The 18276-nt window shown below is 47.7% G+C and overlaps 1 protein-coding gene across 2 annotated transcripts in view; it reads left to right on the top strand.

Annotated features, from left to right (window-relative positions):
* The window catches only part of FAM120B (family with sequence similarity 120B), a 96129-nt gene extending 79867 nt beyond the window's left edge, over positions 1–16262 (top strand). Inside the window, exons 6-9 of one of the 2 annotated variants that reach the window (XM_011983395.1) lie at positions 2370–2478; positions 6714–6806; positions 13752–13803; positions 13963–16262. In XM_011983395.1, the coding sequence (XP_011838785.1) occupies positions 2370–2478; positions 6714–6806; positions 13752–13792 (243 nt within the window). In that variant the 3' untranslated portion in view covers positions 13793–13803; positions 13963–16262. The remainder of the gene's footprint in view (positions 1–2369; positions 2479–6713; positions 6807–13751; positions 13804–13962) is intronic. The other variant, XM_011983394.1, reaches the window with a different exon arrangement.
* Positions 16263–18276: the final 2014 nt, after the last annotated feature.

Below are 18276 nucleotides of genomic sequence, written 5' to 3'. Positions count from 1 at the left end.
ATCTGAAATACTTAGGACCAGAGTGTTTTGGATTTTGAATGTTTTTGGAATTTTGGAATGTTTGCATATACAGTTGATCCTTGAACAGGGCAAGGGTTAAGGGCTCCAAATCGTTCTGCAGTGGAAAACCTGCAGATAATTTTTGACTCCCCCAAAATGTTACTACAGAGAGCCTAGTGTTGACCAGAAGCCTTAACCAATAACATAAGCAGTCAATTAACACGCCATTTGTATGATACATGTATTATATACTGTATTCTTACAATAAAGTAAGTGAGCTAGAGAAAAGAAAATGTGATTAAGAAAATCGTAAGAGAAAACTGTATTTACTGTCCATTAAATGGAGGTGATCATCGTCACGTTGAGTGCATTAAATGGAGGTGATCATCGTCACGTTGAGTGCATTAAATGGAGGTGATCATCGTCACGTTGAGTGGGCTGAGGAGGAGGAGGAAGGGGGTGGGTCGTGCTGCCTCAGACGTGGCAGAGGCAGAAGAAAATGGGAGTGTAAGTGATCTATGCAGTTCAAACCCATGTTGTTCAAGGGTCAGCTGTACCTACATAATGAGATATCTTGGGTCTGAGACCCAGGTTTAAACGCAGAATTCATGTATGTCTCATATACACCTTATACAATAGCCCGAAGGTAATTTTATACAATATTGTTAATGACATGCATGAAACAGTGTTTTCACTGCATCCATCATGAGATCAGGTGTGGAATTTTCCGCTTGTAGCAGTTCTAGATTTTGGATTTTCAGATTAGGAGTGCTCAACCTGTAGCTTCTTCCAGAATTCTTAAATAGGGTTCAGGACTCCGAAACTTATGCTTAGGTAAGGCAAGCAGCATCACACCAGTCTGACACATTTTTAATTTTTGAAGTGCTTTTTACTCCTCTCCCTATTTCTCACACACACACATATGTGTACACATATATGTAATGCACATACTTTTTTTTTGAGACAGGGTCTTGCTCTGTTGCCCAGCCTGGAGTGCAGTGGTGCAATCTCCACTGACTGCAAACTTCCACCTCCTGGGCTCGAGTGATCCTCCCGCCTCAGCCCTCTGAGTAGCCGGGACCGCAGGTGTGCGTCACCATGCCCGGCTAATTTTTGTATTTTCTGTAGAGATGAGGTTTTTCCATGTTGCCCAGGCTGATCTTGAACTCGTGGGCTCAAAGTGATCCACCTGCCTCAGCCTCCCAAAGTGCTGGGATTACAGGCATGAGCCACTGTGACCAGCCCCTCTCCCCGTTTTTTAATGAGGAACAAGTACTCCCTGCGAAAGTGTCCCCACAGATGTCAGACTAATCCGATAGGTATAGTTATGGTTTATTACTTGAAAATACTCCCCAGAGACTGCCAGTTTAGTTGGGGACGCTGGCTGCTGTCCAGCTTTATAAATACAATCGCTACATGACTCCTGGAAGATTTCCAAATAAGGCCTCAAGCCAAGCTCATTTGGAATGTGTTTTAGTACCCGCAGGGATGCAGAAAGCGGTGTGATCCGTGAGAGAGCGTACCGGTCTGTCACGATAAAGCACTCCAAGCTTTCATAGCAGAGAGAACACATTTGGTAATGTGTTGCCATCACTGTTCCTCACATACACACACACACGGATTCCAGAGCGGCATAGGACTGCAAGTATTTAGAACTTAGAAGCAGCCTGAATTTTGTAGAGAGCAAAAGCAGAAGAAGAGGAGAAATATGCTTCTAATAAGCCAGTAAGTATTGGAAAGTAGGCTATAGAAATGAAAGCTGAAGTAGCCTTATTGGACCACAGCCTGTAAATCATCCATCAAGGATCTTTTCCTTTCTTTATCCAATCTCTTGACCGAGTTCCAAGTGATTCTAGGTTCTAGTTTGGAAAAAAAGGTACAGGATAGAATAATAGGAATAAAACAGGAAGCTTGGAGGAAAGGTTGAACGTTCCACGCTCCGTTTCTCGATCTGCTGATGTTGTTTTGTTTTTGTTTTTGTTTTCTGGCCTTGGCATTTCTGCTGAATGTTCTTATAATTAAGAATTGAAAGATTAAGATATATTAAATCCAAACATTTTTAAGGTAAGATTGTGTGGTAATCACCTAAATGGTCGTAATAGGACTTGAAGATTCTTTTTTAGAAATGATTGTTTAACCTACACAAGCTTCTTGGTGTTATTTTTCTGGGGGATTTAGGAGAATATGTTCTCGAAGAACCCCTTGGGATGTGGCCATGCTGAAGGAAAACTGCTGCGATTTGTGCCTGGGAGGAGGGTGCAGCCACCATTGCTGCCTAGCCTTGGGAGCGGCGTGGGAAGGGGTCCCATAAGCTTCCTTCCAGCCACATCTGGCCCCTCACATCTCATTTGCATCTGGTCTGTTTGCAGAGATCTCGGCTCACCAAATTCCACAACCTGAAGGCAGTGGTTTGCAAGGCCTGCATGAAGGAGAACAGACGCATCACCGGCCGAGCCCAATGGGGCTCACACCATGCAGGTGGGAAAGGGCCAGGTGCCTCAAGAAGCCCCACAGATGTAGACCCTAACTGCTTCCTGAGTTTTGTTGATAAATGAATTCTAAGAAGAGGCTGATACAATTGGATGAACAGAATAGAATTTAAATGATGGGGCTGGGTGTGGTGGCTTATGCCTGTAATCCCAGCAGTTTGGGAGGCCGAGGCAGGCGGATCTCCTGAGGTCAGGAGTTCCAGACCAGCCTGGCCAACACGGTGAAACCCTGTCTCTACTAAAAATACAAAAATTACCCAGGCATGTTGGTGGGCGCCTGTAGTCCCAGCTACTTGGGAGGCTGACGCAGGAGGATCACTTGAACCTGGGAGGCGGAGCTTGCAGTGAGCCGAGATCATACCACTGCACCCCAGCCTGGGCGACAGAGCGAGACTCCATCTCAAAAAAAAAAAAAGAAGAATTAAAATGATAGATCTCTACCCAGTGGTTTGAATTCTGGTCCCATTTGGAAAATTTCTCAGGAAGGATTCACTCATTAATTAAATAATTAAGAACTCTTTCTCTGCGTGTGTAACCTCCTTTCTGGGGTTCCCCAAAGTAGAAGGGCTGCTTAGGTAATGTTTGTTTATTTGACAAGAGTTTAGGCTTATTTTTTCTTACAATAAAAGTATATTATAAAAAATGAGTATAAAGAAAGTAATTAAAAAGGAAGTATCCATGGCCTTTAATTCTGTGACATAAAGATAACAAGCGTGGGCTTTCCGTGTTTGGATCTCGTGGTGAGCACACTCCACGCAGTGTGCATCCTGCTTTCCCACTTACACCTAATTTCGGGCGTTAACACCATTCTTCTTAAGCAACGGTCCCAGAATCTTCCACTACTAGATAGTTTGTTCCCTGTTTGGAGCTATGAGGATCTTTCCATTTTTTTCTCATTACTCCTAATGCTTTTATGTGTATTATTATTATTTTCTTAAAACAGAGTGTCATCATCTGTGGGATCGTACGTTGAAATTTAATCAATTTTAGGTAAAATGATCACTGAATACCTTCTCCAGCAGTGAGCAAGAGTTTCCATTTCAGGGCACCCTTGACACTTCTAAAAGTCTGGGGGTTTTTTTTGTTTTGTTATTTTGAGATGGAGTTTCCCTCTTGTTGCCCAGGCTGGAGTGCAGTGGCTCGATCCTGGCTCACTGCAACCTCCACCTCCCGGGTTCAAGCGATTCTCTTGCCTCAGCCTCCTGAGTAGCTGGGACTATAGGCACCTGCCACCACACCTGGCTAATTTTTGTATTTTTAGTAGAGACGGGGTTTCACCATGTTGGCCAGGATGGTCTCGATCTCTTGACCTCGTGTTCTGATGGTTTGTAAAAAACAATTTGGTAGATGAAAAATGTATCTCATTGATTGAATGCTGCTTTGTCTGTCAGTGAAGTTAGACATCTTATTAGCTTATTTTGTTAATAAGACTTTTTAATTATTCTTTCATGCCCTCCTTCAGTTCATGTTTACACCTGTAACTACTGCAGTCCCATTATTTTTCTCGATGGAATAAGAGAACTCAGCCCAGATTCTTATCCACCCAGAGTATCTCTAGGAGAACTACTTGGTGTCAGCCTTGCAAATACCATTCTCAGAGGTTTTGTGAGCTACCTCAGGTGCGCCCAGATCCCACCAGGTGTCGTGTGTAGCACCCCACGAAGGGAGAGCAGCCAGGGTGTGTGGAGCCATGTCCAACCACGAGAGGGAAGGCTGCTTTTTCTCCTGTTCCCAATCCTTTTCTCTGTCTTTGACTTTCAGCCACCAACTATAGATAGACAGAGATTGGGACCCCAAAACAAAGTTGATTTATTGCAAAATAAATATGTGATATTCTCTCACATTGCCTGTTTCCTTACCTGGCTGGCAGGTCCTCAGAAGTCTGCGCCGTGGCTGGGCACATACCTGTAATCTGAGCACTTTGGGAGGCCGAGGTGGGAGAATCATTTAAGGCCAGGAGTTTGACACGGACCTGAGAAACATAGCGAGACCCTGTCTTTACAAAAAAAAAAAAAAAAGTCTGCACTGCACACGCAGTCCTGCAGGGTTCCCTCCCCTCTCCAAACTGAGGTTGTCAGCGAAACCATGGCAAGTGGCTGAGAGACCTGCAGGTGCTGGACGCTGCCGCTTAGGTGGCAGTAGGCATGGCGGCTGTCAGGCCAAACTCCTCTTTCGTTTCAGAGACACAGGCTGCCTAGGTGGCAGTAGGCATGGCAGTTGCCCGGCCCAACTCTTCCGTTTCAGAGACACAGGCTGCTTAGGTGGCCGCAGGCATGGCGGCTGTCAGGCCAAACTCCTCTTTCATTTCAGAGGCCAGGAGGTCCTGCATGACAAGTTTATTTTGAGCACTAAAGATAACCTGTTAGTTTAATGCAGTGGTACAGTTACTTGTAATTTGTATAGAAACTAAATTTTGACTCCTTTCTAATGAAGTTTGCCTCCAAATGGGCAGAAATCAGTGTCCTGTCATATTATTCCAAGTTAATGAGGCAGACTGCATTTTCCTGTTGTATTATTCCATTAATGTGGCGAACCACAGTTTAAGAGCTGTGATAGATTAGTAAGATCATTTCGTGATTTGGAAACTGTTCCCTTTTTTGTTCTCAAAGTAATTTTCTTCACAAATCCAACTTAAGGTTATATGGTTCAGTGCCTCATTTTGCTGAAGAACCTTATTCCCCACGTGGCTCACCCAAAACCAAGGTTGGTTCTTAGTTGCAGACGTTAGGCTGGAGCCTCCACCGCTTGGCCCCAGCCCCGTGTTCTCGGGTAATGCCGAGCTTACCCCTCCTCTGTTGGGGAGGGGCTGTAGGGACGTGGTGGGGCTCTGCAGTCCTGACTGCCATTGTCTGCTTACGCGGGCCGCACAGCCAGGCCACTGCAACGCCAACCTACTCCTGGTGTGTTGGCCTCTGGACCCACGCCGACAGCCGTGAGCTCACAGCTGCTCCGAGCTTGGAGTCACCTGTTATTCTCCATGTGTGGTCACGAGTGCCCATGCTGGAGGTGAGCTGGAGACCACGTGTGTAAGATGAGCACACACGGGCTGACCCTGGCCAGATGTGAGGGGCATGTCACCAGTCCTGCAGACCAGTAGCTCAGAGACAAGGGCAGCAGTCTCAAAGGGATGACATCCCGGCAGAAAGGTGGACTTGGGGGACTTTCAGTAGCTAGACTGGGGTAAGGTACCACAGTGGGAGGACACTGGGGAAGTTAAGTTGGCCTCAGAGACCACAGAGGCTGTTGAATGCCAGGCGAGTCATGGCTTTTCTACCCACCTCACACTGGGGAGCTTTTGAAGTTTTTTGAGGTGATATGATCAGAAATCTGTTAGTTCAGGATACACGTCCTGAACTAACAGATTTGTGTGTCTGTTAACAGACATGTGTGTCCTGAGGGCAGCCCGGCAGCGTGTGCCAGCACAAAGCCATGCCCCCATGGACACCGCAGCATGTCCAGGGAGGACCAGCCTGGCGGAGGCACATCCTGCAAGGCCATCCTTCACTCATAGTTAAAGCCCCAGGCGGCCTGTGGCCTGCACGCTGCATGTGTGGTCACGCACTGGGAGTCCTGGTGACAGTGTGGCCCGCCTCGCAGATGCTTCCAGTGCACCTGTGGAGCAGGGACGGTACCCATGGCAGGGCTGAGTGGCCTGGGCCGCCTTTGTGGAGCGCCATGGACTATCATGATTCCTTTAAAAAAATCACATGAGTTTGTATTGAATCAGGCCTTCTGGTAGAGACGAACAGGACAAGGTGTCATGGACTGGGAAGTTACGGACATTTTAAAGTGTGAAAAGTGTGTGTGAATGAAGTTTATGGAGAATGGGGAGAAGCTCACAAGTCCCAGAAGTGCTGCTCCATGCCTCACCCAGGGCCCCAGAGGGATGGGCTTGGTCATGGGTGCCGTGGCCTGTGTGGGTCCAGGGGGCCCCAGGGAAGAGGAGTGGTTGGGCTGCTCGAGTCTTTGTTTGCAGAGTCTGACCTCTCACCACCAATACCAGATTCCCCTGGGGTAGGGTTTAACAGGCAGATCGGTGACTCCACTCCTGAGCCGGGTTCTCTGGGGATGCAACCCTTAAATTTGCGTTTTTTCATGACCCTCCCTCTGATTTAAGTACAGGCAAACTGCCAACCTGGTGCTGTCTTGCCACCTTTACATGATGTGTCATTTGGGTTAAGACATTTGACAACTTGCTAATCCTCTGACCATGTGTTCCCACAGGGAGGTGGGGAAGACAGGGCTCCGGCTACCACAGGACGGGCTCTGGGTATAGCCGTTCCAGTCAGGGGCAGCCGTGGAGAGACCAGGGACCAGGTAAGAAGGCCAGTGGTCACTGCTGGGCCACCTGCATGGCACTGCCTCTCACCTTGTGCTTTTGCTGATAACTGCCTTCCTTTCTTTCAGAAAGAGGTTGTATAGTTCCAGTAAATAAACAGATAAGTATACCGATGCATCTAATTTTTATCATTTAGTGAAATAAAAACAAATAATTTCCATGCTTGATGCTAGCCCTGTCTGCTTCTGGCCCCTTTATTCATTTTCTATCAGTTCATTCTGCTCAAGATCCAGTTTTTGTAATTTGCTCGCTAGAAGGCACTTGTAAAGTTTACATGTGGAAGATCCATTGTTCTCATGAAAAAAGGGCAGGTTGTAGTGTTTCACCATAGCCGTGTTCAGGTGATAGCATTCCGATATTTTCCGTGACTTGGATTACAGTGTGAGGTAGAAAATAGCCCCAACCCTGTGTTTTTTACATATATTGTACAGATACCGTTTTAATGCATGTATTATGCTGAATTTAAATACATCGAGAGCTTCACATCAGGATTTGAGCTCAAATTCCTTATAGTTTTGAGAGCCAAACTTCATAAACTTTGAAATTACCTAATATTTATCATTTAATGCCTTAAAAGCCAAATCTACCTTTAATGTATGGTATTTGTGACTTTCACAATGTCTCAAATGTGTAGACTCGCAAGCTGCTCAAATTATTCTCTAAAACACAGCAAGTCTTCGGTGTGAATCCAGTTGACCTTTGGGGTCTGTCTGGGGTGGAGTCTGCATGGAGGCTGCAGGGCCGCATGTCTGTTGAGTACCGTGTCCTTTCCTCTTGGGTCTGTGCAGTCAGCAAACATTGCGAGTGCACTGTATGATTGTTCAGGGTAGATCAGAATTCGTGGTGACTGTGTTTGAAATGTCCTTCCTTGAGAGAGGGCTCCATGAATTTAGGTTTACATGTGCTTGAGATGTTTCCTTGAATGAGCCTAACCTGCAGAAACTCTACCCCACCAAGTCGTGTGCTCACTGTCATCTGGAGCTTCTAGATGGCCCCCACTGAGCATGTGCATTCCATCCTCTTGTGGTCACTACTGCAGTTTAACATAAGGGTCACTTCCACTTCGTCACTGACTAAATCTGAGTATTTATACCAGTGCAGTGCAGCTGAGATCTGGGCAGAAGACCTTCCGTTTGTGCAAGGATATTTGAGATTGCTTTTAACTTAGAAGGTACTGTAGTTGATTGGAGCAAACCACGAACAAGGAAGCTGAAAACAACAGGAGCGGTTTTGTAAACTTACCTAGCCTCAGACTGAAGCCTGGTGCTGGGGGCCGTTGCCGCTGCCCTCGGTGACTCTGGCCTAGGGGTGCAGTCCTGTGCGATGCGTGTGCTGTGGCTTTCCAGTTCGCTTCTCCACTCTGGTTAAGAGTCTGCTTTCGGGTCAGAAACTGCAGCCCTGAGGTGGTGTGTGTGTAGATTGCTCAGCGCCTGTCCTGGGGGCTCCCCGTGGGCTGGGGGCCTACAGTCCTGACCTGGCGGATCCTGGCAGATCTGTCTGCAGCTGGCAGTGCACATTAGGGCTGCTTTGGGAAGAGTGCGGGATCTGGGCTTCTGAGTCTTTGGGGTGAGAGGCCTTCCTCACATGAGCCATGGTGAGGCTGCTCCCAGAGGAAGGTGAGCGTGTGCAGAGCACTTAGGTCCAAATGGGTGGGTAGAGCTTATGCTCCCCCTCCATCCCTCCCTCGCTCTCTCTGCTGCTTTAAATAGCAGATCTGAGATCTCCTTGACAAGGTGATATTTAATCTAAGGCCTGATGAGAGGGTGGGAGCTGATGCCAGACACCTCTGTGCCAGATGTGGAGACAGAGGAGGCAGTCAGAGCTGTCACGAGGTCAGGTGGGCTAGACCTGGAGGGCCCTGCAGCTCTGTGCGAATCTGGAGTCCACCCCAACCAAGAAGCTGGACCCAGGTGATTGCAGCAGGTGGTGAGACCTCAGTGACCACATCCCGTGGAAATGCTCAAGGCCTGCAGACCGTCCACATCCAGCTGATGATGGCACACAGCTTGGTCTAGATCTAGGGTCTAGTAATGTTGGAAATACTGGGTTGACTGATGTGGAGTAAAGCCACTGGGTGTAACGGGCATCCCAGCCTCATCCATCCACACCTTCCCGCCCTGGAGATCCATGACCAGCCTGGCCGTAAATGCCAGGCCAACCTTGATGACATGAAAGGCATCAGCCCCTCCAGGTGAGAATTCAGCAGAACCCACCTGACCCAGTAAGGCAGGCTTGGGGGGAGAGAAGAGCTGCAGCCTCTCTTTCGGGCAGCCTGACTGGGCAGGGCATGCTGTCGTGTCCCCTACTCCTAGCCTCGTGGTAAGAAAGGGGACCTTCTCTTACCCTCTTTGGCTTGGAGTTGTCCCCTTCTTCCCCCTGGGCCTCAGAAAGGTGGGGAGGGGATGGTCAAGAGAGTCCACAGTCCAGATGGGAGGATGGGCAAAGGCTGCGGGTTCTGCAGACAGGTGTGCCCGCCCGTCACGTCACGGAGGAAACGAGAGTGTGCCGTCAGGCCTGCCACTGATGGGACGCGTCGCTGCAGGCAACGCCCTGAACCCTTTCCATCGGGCACATGCCCTGGATAACCTTGAGTATCCTTTCTAGCTCTGGAATTCTGTGACTTTGGATTCTATATATTGAATGGTGGGTGAGACATTAGTAAAGTGTAACTCTCAGGAGCCAGTAAGGAAGGTGGAACCATGTCATAACTCCTAGGAGTGAGTGAGAAAGGTAGAGCTGTGTCATTTACAGACAGATGTACCATCAAGAACATGCCCCGGCCTGCCCTGATCTTAGAAAGTAGGTAGAGTGGGACCTGTTTGGTACTGACTCCTCTGGGAATGGTAAGAGTCACAGGCTTTTCTTTTTTCCCTTTCTTCCAGAGGCGGCCCGCTGTGGTAGCTTCAGACAGGCTGACTTTGTCTCAAGCCCTGGTTCTGTCTCTTCCCAGTGGCCTGCCCTTAGGGGATCCCTGGACCCCTGGGCTGCTCCCTGGCTTTTGATCAGTGTGGCCTGACCAGCTGCAGGGACGGCGCCTCCACAGCACCAGCACCCAGGCGGAGGTGATCGTGGCCGCTTCTTCCAAAACCAAGTTTTTCCTTTCCTGGCATTAATGCTAACATTTCTCTTAATATTTATGTCAAACTGTTTTGTTAAACATAAAGCAATGTCCTACCTCAGTATCGCTGTTCTTGCAGAATGAAGTGAAGCAGGAACAGCACCAAAGCCTGCAGGTGTGGCCTGGAGGGAGCAGAGCCATCTGCTTCTCCCGGGGCTCCCCCAGAGCATAGCCCTGGGTCAGGTGCCAGGAAGCATGCCATGCACATTGGCTTCTTTCTTTCTTTAGTGTGATGGCAGAGACGACAGGAGCATCTTTGAAGTAGACCAGAAGAACCCCCTTCCTTGGATTGACAGGAAACAGGTTTTTTTCTGATTCTGTTAGCAGAGAAGAGCATCCAGAAATTTCTCCTCCTCGTGCAAATTAAAACAGCAGAATGACTTTCCATAGGCAGAACCGTAGCTAGTCATTGTCAGCCCTGGGTCCTTGCCAGGGGAAAGTCTCACTCTTGGAACCCTGTGTGCCTCTGCAGCAGATCCCTCGGCCAGCCAGTAACAGGCACCCCCCAGTCACCCCTGGTCTTGCCAGAAGTCCGGAAGCCACCATGGTTTCCTCGTCCTGCCTGGTGGCAGCTCCTTGGGGCAGGCTGAGCTAAGTCTGAGGGATCTCTAAGTGGCATGCAGCAGCTGGTTGTGTGGGTGAGGAGACAGCCCTCAGATGGACACAGGTTTGGAGGTGACAGGACATGGGGGGCTGGCGGGAGACAGACAGAGGCAGCGTCCCATCAGGACTGAGCTGGAGAGGGAGGCCGTCCAGAAGCTGGCAGAGAAGAGAGGCTCTGAGGACAACTGACAGAAAGGGCCAGGGAGCAGGGAGGAAGGGAGCAAAGGCAGACTGTCCCCGACAGGAGCCAGGACAGGCACTGCCGGTATCTCCGGGAGCGCTTGTTTCTTAATCCTTTCTGCCTGTAATAGTATAAGCTACTGATAGGAAGCAGAAAATATGTACAGACTGAGTATCCCAAGTCTGAAATCCAGAATGCGCCACAGTCCAGAATTTTTACCCACCAACAGGACGCTCAAAGGAAATGCTCCTTGAAGCATTTTGGAATTTCGGACATTCAGATTAGGGTTGCTGAACCCTGGTAAGTATAATGCAGATATTCCAAAATCTGAAAAAAATCTGAAACCTGAACCACTTCTGGTTCCAAGCATTTCAGAAAAGGGTTACTCAGCCTCTAGTAAACAACCCAGGGCTGCCTCCGCAGCCTGTGTCTCTGTGGGTTTGGACGTATGAGTGGCCACAGGCCTCCCCAGGAGGCACTCCTTTCTCTACCCAGAACATGCCATCCTCCCTTGGGACTCCCTGCGCCCTGGGCTCTGTGGCCCCCTGCACCCTGCGTGTCCCACACACAGTCCCTCATTTTCATCTTTGCTGTGTTCCCACTGCTGAGGGTGCTGTGCACGTCCCAGGATGGACCTAAGGAGGCAGACTCAGCAGATGAAGGCCTCTGGTGTGTGTGCCCTCTTGTCTTGCTTTAATACTTGCTTCCTGTAGATTCCTGAATCCCTGAGCTGGTCCACAAAGCTGTGGGGGTGGCAGAGGTTCTCCCTAGGTTCTGCATTTTGCCAAGCTTTCCATAGCATGCCCAGTAATTTGCTTTTAAATCCAGTACGCACATCTGTAAGTACCACTTTAGCACAAGTTTCATTTCTGATACCCATTTATTTAGGATGTCATTGACAAAGACAAATAAAAAGTCAAGTAACCAAAGTGAATTTGTAGCTCTTCCTGACCCAGAAAGGAGCACAGAGGAGATGTGAGCAGTGGGCCCAGGATAAGTGCGGGCACCGCTGGCCCTGCTGAGTGAAGGACGTGAGACCAGGAGAGCAGCTCCACACCTGTCTCTGCCGCCTCATTCCTACGTCACTGTTCAGTGGGCTCTCCCGGGCTCTGCAGAGCCCGCAGCCCTCCAGAAAGGAGGAGACGGTCGGGCTACGTGGCGTGAACTCCAGGTGTAGGGTCCCTTCTCACCGCCCACACGACCACTTAGAATTTCAGGAACTATTGGGCACCTGAAGGAATGTTTGTCAGTCTGGGTGCAAGGCCTAGGGAAGCACGTTTTACCACTTCTGTTCTGGTCACTTAGAAACAATAAAACTGTAATGACCTCAGCAGCTGGAGCCTAACACCACTTCAAGGCCGTGCCCTAGTTTCATAAATAGGTCTTTGACAAAGATCTCTGCTTTATTGGAGTAGATCGTAACAGTAACACAGAAATCAAAGAGTGGTGATGCATGTGGTTTGGGGCCAGAAAGTAGCCCTAGGAGACTCTCAGCTTAAAGGCAGAATGGAGATGTTAAATGCCGAATGCCAGATTTAAGAGTTTAGGAATAAGAGCAGGAGAAATTAAGCGGTTCTTGCAAAATAGAAGCAAGGGTGCTACGTTTCATTTGCATTCTGCCTTCCATGCAGACGTAGTTACAGAAATGACATCGGGGTGCCTGTGTGTATTCTCATTTCAGAGATTCCAGTGTAAAGGGTATGTTATACACATACTGGAATGTGCTTTTCAGACCAAGTAATCCATTTTTTCACTTGTAATTACTGTGAGTGACTTTGGGGCAACACATTTCTTCCTGGGTTTTGCCTACCTTGAACTCCTCTTTTGGTATTTCTTGGAGACATTAAAGTAGTTCAAGTAGAAAGTTGTCACTGTTTCCAGGGCAATTGATAGGTAAAATTCCTTGTGTTAGTAATAACACTAAAAATGCCTCATCATGAAAGTATTCAGTCACTGCCAAAAGGTTGTCAAGTTTCCGGGGCCTGAGTGTGTGGACAGGTAGTGGGGTCCTGGGGAGCCTGAACTCTCTGGTCCACTTCAAAGGCCTCAGAGCTCAGTGCAGGCAGCTGCCCCGAGAACAAAGGCTGCTCAAGTGAGAAGGCTTTAACCTCTTCCTTGCTGTTGCTCAGCCCAGCTGGCAAGAGATGATGTGTTAAATTCCACAGTCCATAGCTACAATTTGCCTGTGACTTTCCAGATTGTCACTTCTCTGTGGTGATTCTGTAGGAGGCCTGCTGTAAAACTGCCTGTGATCATCTGTGATAACAAGGGTGGGGGCAGAGGTAACAAGGGTCTGGAAACCTCACTGTGGCTGTAACCCTCTCCTTTCACACCTTCTGCCGGAGCCCACACTTTTGGGGGGAGTGTGAGAGACCCAGACTGCCCACGGCAGGAGTGGGTCGGAGGAGAGTCGTGGAGACCGTCCCCAGTCACTGCAAGTGAAGGCTCACGCTGTCATACACCAGAAGATAGAGCAGGGAACTCTGGAAGAAAAGTGTTATTTTTAAAATGTGAAAAACTGTCACTGTTTCTACTACGAGGAGGGAGGTTCCGCCCCGAGTCTCTTCCCAACGTTCCCTGTCTGTCAGAAAGGCAGACAGTGGCCACCCACGCTGGGACTGGAGAAGGGAAGTCTGGGCCAGCCACAGAAAGAGCTGCACGTGGGCTTTTCTGTGTTGGCAGAACGTCCACGGTGAGCCATCTGCATGTGAATTTCCATTTCCAAACGTCGTCAGCAATAGTAAATGCCTAGAAATCCCGCAGATGGATGGAGCTGGTGTGAAGAGGAACAACTTCGACATTGTTTCCTTCCACGAACCTCTTAATTAATTGCTTCCACTTTAATGGAATAATTATGGAACACAGTTTTAATGGCATGTGGCCACAACTGTAAAGAGGATGAAGCTCTGTCCTCCAAATACAGCTCAGCATCTTTGTTCATACTTAGAAATGTGCAGCGTTCTTGTTTGTGTATTGAGAGAGATGTATTCTTACTTTGGTTTTCATGTCTGTTTACTGCAGGAAGCAGACAGTATGAGCATGACCAGTGGAGAAGGTACTAGCCGTCCTCCAGGTAAGTTCACCACCCGCATCTCCAGAAGAAATCAGTCACGTCTGCCTTTATAACATAAATCTTCCGTATCACGTACCAAAGTAAACAGGACTCAGATATTGAATCCTGCTGACCTGGTGCCGAGTCAACTTGGTTTCGAGACACGCTTGCTTCCTCCAGAAAGAGCATGGAGAGAAAAAGAGGCACACCTGGACGCAGAGCCCTGCCAGCGCCCTCCTCTGCTGTCGCAGCTGCAAGGAGACCATGCCTGTGGGAGCCGGGCCTCGCTTGCATGAAGAAGGAAAGATGCTTTTTCAGTGGTGCCTCCGCCCATCATGCAGAAGAGCTTTTGTTGGCTTCTCTCCCGAGCTTGTGCCTGATTCTGTGGCCCAAAACAATCATTGTTAATATCTTCGTGTATTTCATTCTGATCTTTCATTCATATATATGATGCCTAGCTAATTTCATTTTAAAATAAATGGGGATCTGTTGTATTCTAATTTTTTATTAACAACACTAGATTATGAGGGATTGTCTCCTGTTATTAGAAAGTCAGAAAACACTATACAGTAGTCCTCCCTTATCTGTGGGAGAGACACCCCAAGACCCTCAGTGGATGCCTGAGACTGTGGATAGTATGTGTGGAACCCTACATATATGTATACACGTGGCTTTTTCCTCTACGTACATACTGTGGCAAAGCTTAACAAGGAACAGTAAGAGATTAACAGCAGTCAATAACTAATAAAAGTTACGTGAATGTGATCTCTCTCAAAATATCATACTGTAATCACCCTTCTTGCTATCTGAAAACCAAGACCACCACTAAGTGACTCATGGTCGGAGAAGCTGGATGCGGGGCTGATTCATGTCCCGGGCATGACAGAGCAGGAGGTACGAAGTTTCATCACACTACTCACAATGGCGAGCAAGTTAAAATGGATTTCCCATTGAATGTTTTCAGACATGAGTGGACCATGAGGAACCAAAACCCCAGAAAGTGAAGCTGGGCATATTTCAGAAATTCTTTTCTAATCAGAAATTCTAATCAAACATAAGTTTCCAACTATGTGTGCTCTTGGTCCTGAGAAGTGTTTGAACAGAAAAGTAACAACTAACTTCCCACCTTTCTGGTGGAAGAGTTAATTCTGCCTGGAGGGTTCTGCCTGGGAGGCATGACAGCATGTGTGTGACTCCTGTGTCTGTTTCTGTGGAGTCATCCCTTTCATTTCATTTTGCCAGGGCCTGGCTCAGGATTTTCAGTGGCAGTGCCTGTGAGGACAGGCCTGGCCCTCCATGCAGTCACACAGGAAATCCACAGAGAACATGCTGAGAGCAGCCGGCGGCTGTGCTGCCAGCAGGCCTGGTTTATGATGCCGCAAGTGAATGGCACGTTTGTTCCTCTTTATCTCTAAGCATTGGAGGCTTTTGTTTTTTTAAAAAAATTAAGTTCAGAGTAATCCTTTTCATGGAAGAATCTTCAGGTCATCCAAGAATTGAAATTTTAAGCCCCAGATTGTACGGAGCTGTACCTGTGGCGAAAGGAATGACCAGGGTGTTGATGATAGGAAAGATTCAGATGAGGAGTTAGAAAGCCAGCCCTCTGTGGGAGGCCGTCTTCCAGAAACCTCGAACTCATGTCTCTCTCCACCTGAGAAAGGAGAGGAAAAGCTGGTGTGACCCCCCGTCCCGCTGGGCCACGCTGTGGCTCTGAAGGTGCCCAGGGTCCTTAGGAGTGCTCACTTCTGTCACCTGAAGACACTTCCTTCTGGTTGTTGCTCTTTAAAAACAAAATAAGCCCCTGAACGTGCTTGCAGGCCCGTTTGTGTGCCTGCAGTTGACGAATTACCTTGACCAACAGGCCAAAGGCACAGAGCTCCAAAGCGTCATCTTTCCTTAAAATCCTGAGCGTTTACTAAAAAGGGACACGGCCTCTGGGTATTTTATGACATTTGTATTTCTTACATTTTAAATACCCTAACCACTCCCTTCAGTTTCTTCTTAAGGACATTTACATCTAATTATTTTCCATGCAAGTCTTGTAGGACCCACATTTTTGCTAGCTTTGGAAATAGATTTTTTTCATTGCTCTTGTGAGGATTTCCCCATGTCAGTAAACATTAACTTGCTATTTCTTCCATCTTTGCTTATTTGAAACCCTGCTGCTTCTAGATCTATTTCTTTGCATTTGTATAACTTTGAAATAAATTCCTCATCCCTTAGACTAAGAGAGTGGGCATCTCTGAAAATTGTTTTCTCCTTCATAATACCTAAATTCTAGTTTGTCAATGAAATATTTGTGTTTGGTTAACAAGCCTTATTTAAGCCATTAAGTTAATATAATCTTCATTACACTTGAAAAACCAGAGAACTGAATTTTTTGTCATTCCAATATGTAAGTTAACACTGCAGTCAAGTCTTATGATGAAATTTCCATGTATCAAATTGAAAGTAAAGCAAAATATGTTTATTACTCATAATTAATATACTTTCACATTTCTTTGATTCTTTGTAAGACATTTCAGCATGTGGATGTGGGGAATGGTGAGCCTGCCCCAGAAACATCTCCCTGCTGCCACCATGGCCACGGCTCTGTGGTCTTTCACTGACTCCTGAAACTCCACGTAAATCTACCGTCACCCACCCTGTCTTTGACCGTTCCCTTCACCTTCCTGCTCACAGAAAGCTGGCGTTTCCCCCATACCTTGGTGCATAGAGCCGATGCCCCTCACATTCTTGGCCTGTTTCCAGGCTGTTGTAGTCGCTTCAGCATGTAGTGGTGCAGAACACCCATTCACTGTGCTTATGGATTCTGGGCGTTGAGTCCAGGCAAGGCATGGCAGGCATCACCTGTCCTGGCTCCCATGTCTGGGCTTGGCTGGAAGACCTGGAGTCGGACACATATTCGTTCTTGCTTGTATCTGGCTGATGCTGGCTCTTAGATGAGGCTTTTGTCTCTCCATGTGAGCCTCTCATTGGTCCTGAAGACTGGTTAACTGATAACTGGATGGTAACTGGATTCTGAACACAAGCATCCCAAAGGCTAAAGAGCCAGGTAGAAACCATGTTACTCTTCATAGCCCAGCCTCCGAAGTCACAGCATTCAACATCTCTTCTACCATATCCTGTTCATCAAGGCAGACCAAAAAAAAAAAAAAGTCCAAATTCAGATGGAGATGAAGTAGCTGCTTCCTCTTGACTGAGCAGGACAGAGTCCCAGGAAATCATGTGAGACCAGAAGTATTACTATGGCCGTTTTTGGAAAATAGTCTTCTGCACAGACCATTTCCCCTTCTCCATTAAAGCAACAAACTTGGAATCTCATCATCCAACCCTGCCACCCACCAGTCCTCCTTGTTGGCCTTCGGGTTCCTGGCTGTCACTCTTCCCAGTATGACTCTTGTAATAGTTTCTGGCAGCCTTAGTATCCTGTAGCTGATCCTTCCGGTGCCCTGATCTCAGTTTCTTGATGTCCCCTCCCAGTGATCTTGTTCCCCACCTTTGGCCTTGTCATTACCAGTAACTCAACTCCTTCACAGTCTCAGTCCCCAGCACTCTCCAGCCACACAGCTCGTTACCTCTGGCACACGGTGATTCCTCAGTCAGACAGGAGCTGGGTCCATTGACCCAGCACACTGCAGCCAAGTGCCCGTCATCGGCCCTGGTCCCTTCTTCACCTGTCCTCCCCTATCTGCTGACTTCCGTGGCCAGTAATGGAAGTGACTTTCTTGTATACACTACTTTGCCTCTCTTATTTTATTGTGTCTATGTGATAAAACCACACACCTCTGTTAAATCCAACTCTGCTTTTAGAATGTGGCTAGAGAAAATTCCACAGTCATCATTACTGGTCCCACCTTAAATCCAGTGAGCCCTGGGTGCTGCCCGGTGGCCATTCCCCACTTCCCCCCGCTCTTCAGATGGTTGGTTCGTGTCCTCTGCTCAACCCTCCAGCACTTCTCCTGTCCTCAGTCACAGGTGACAACTTTGCTTTCTGTAAGTTCTCACACCCATATTTGCTACCCTTCAAGCATCTGCATCATCAAGTCAGAATTCATAAACAGAATACCAGTAGAAATAGACAAATCCACAACAGAGGAAGGAAGTATCCACTTTTTAACCTACCCACATGGATGAGCTCACTCTGCTCCTACTTAAGGCCATCTCTCCAGCTGTGAACCCAGGGTCCCTCAGCTGCTCAGACAGCCCCTTGTCCCTGAGTCATCAGCGGTGTCCCCTCCATGCTGTCCATCCCATCTTACAGAAAACCTCTGCAACCTGCTTCTCACTCCAGCGGCCACATCATGTTTCTTTATAGAAAAATAATGTTGAGCCCAGAATCCTAAGGTCAGCCAAATTAGCATTCTACACTAAGAGGAAAAATTAACACATTTTCAGGAATCAGAAATTCTTTGACCCATAGATCCTTTCCAAGAGAAACTGGATAGCAAAATGAGCACATCTAACAGGAATACATGGGCAATGAGAAACAAT

Source organism: Mandrillus leucophaeus, unplaced genomic scaffold (genome assembly GCF_000951045.1).
Source record: "Mandrillus leucophaeus isolate KB7577 unplaced genomic scaffold, Mleu.le_1.0 Scaffold249, whole genome shotgun sequence".
NCBI lineage: Eukaryota > Metazoa > Chordata > Mammalia > Primates > Cercopithecidae > Mandrillus > Mandrillus leucophaeus.
The sequence above is the reverse complement of the archived record's forward strand: the minus strand, read 5'-3'. Positions and strand labels throughout refer to the sequence as shown.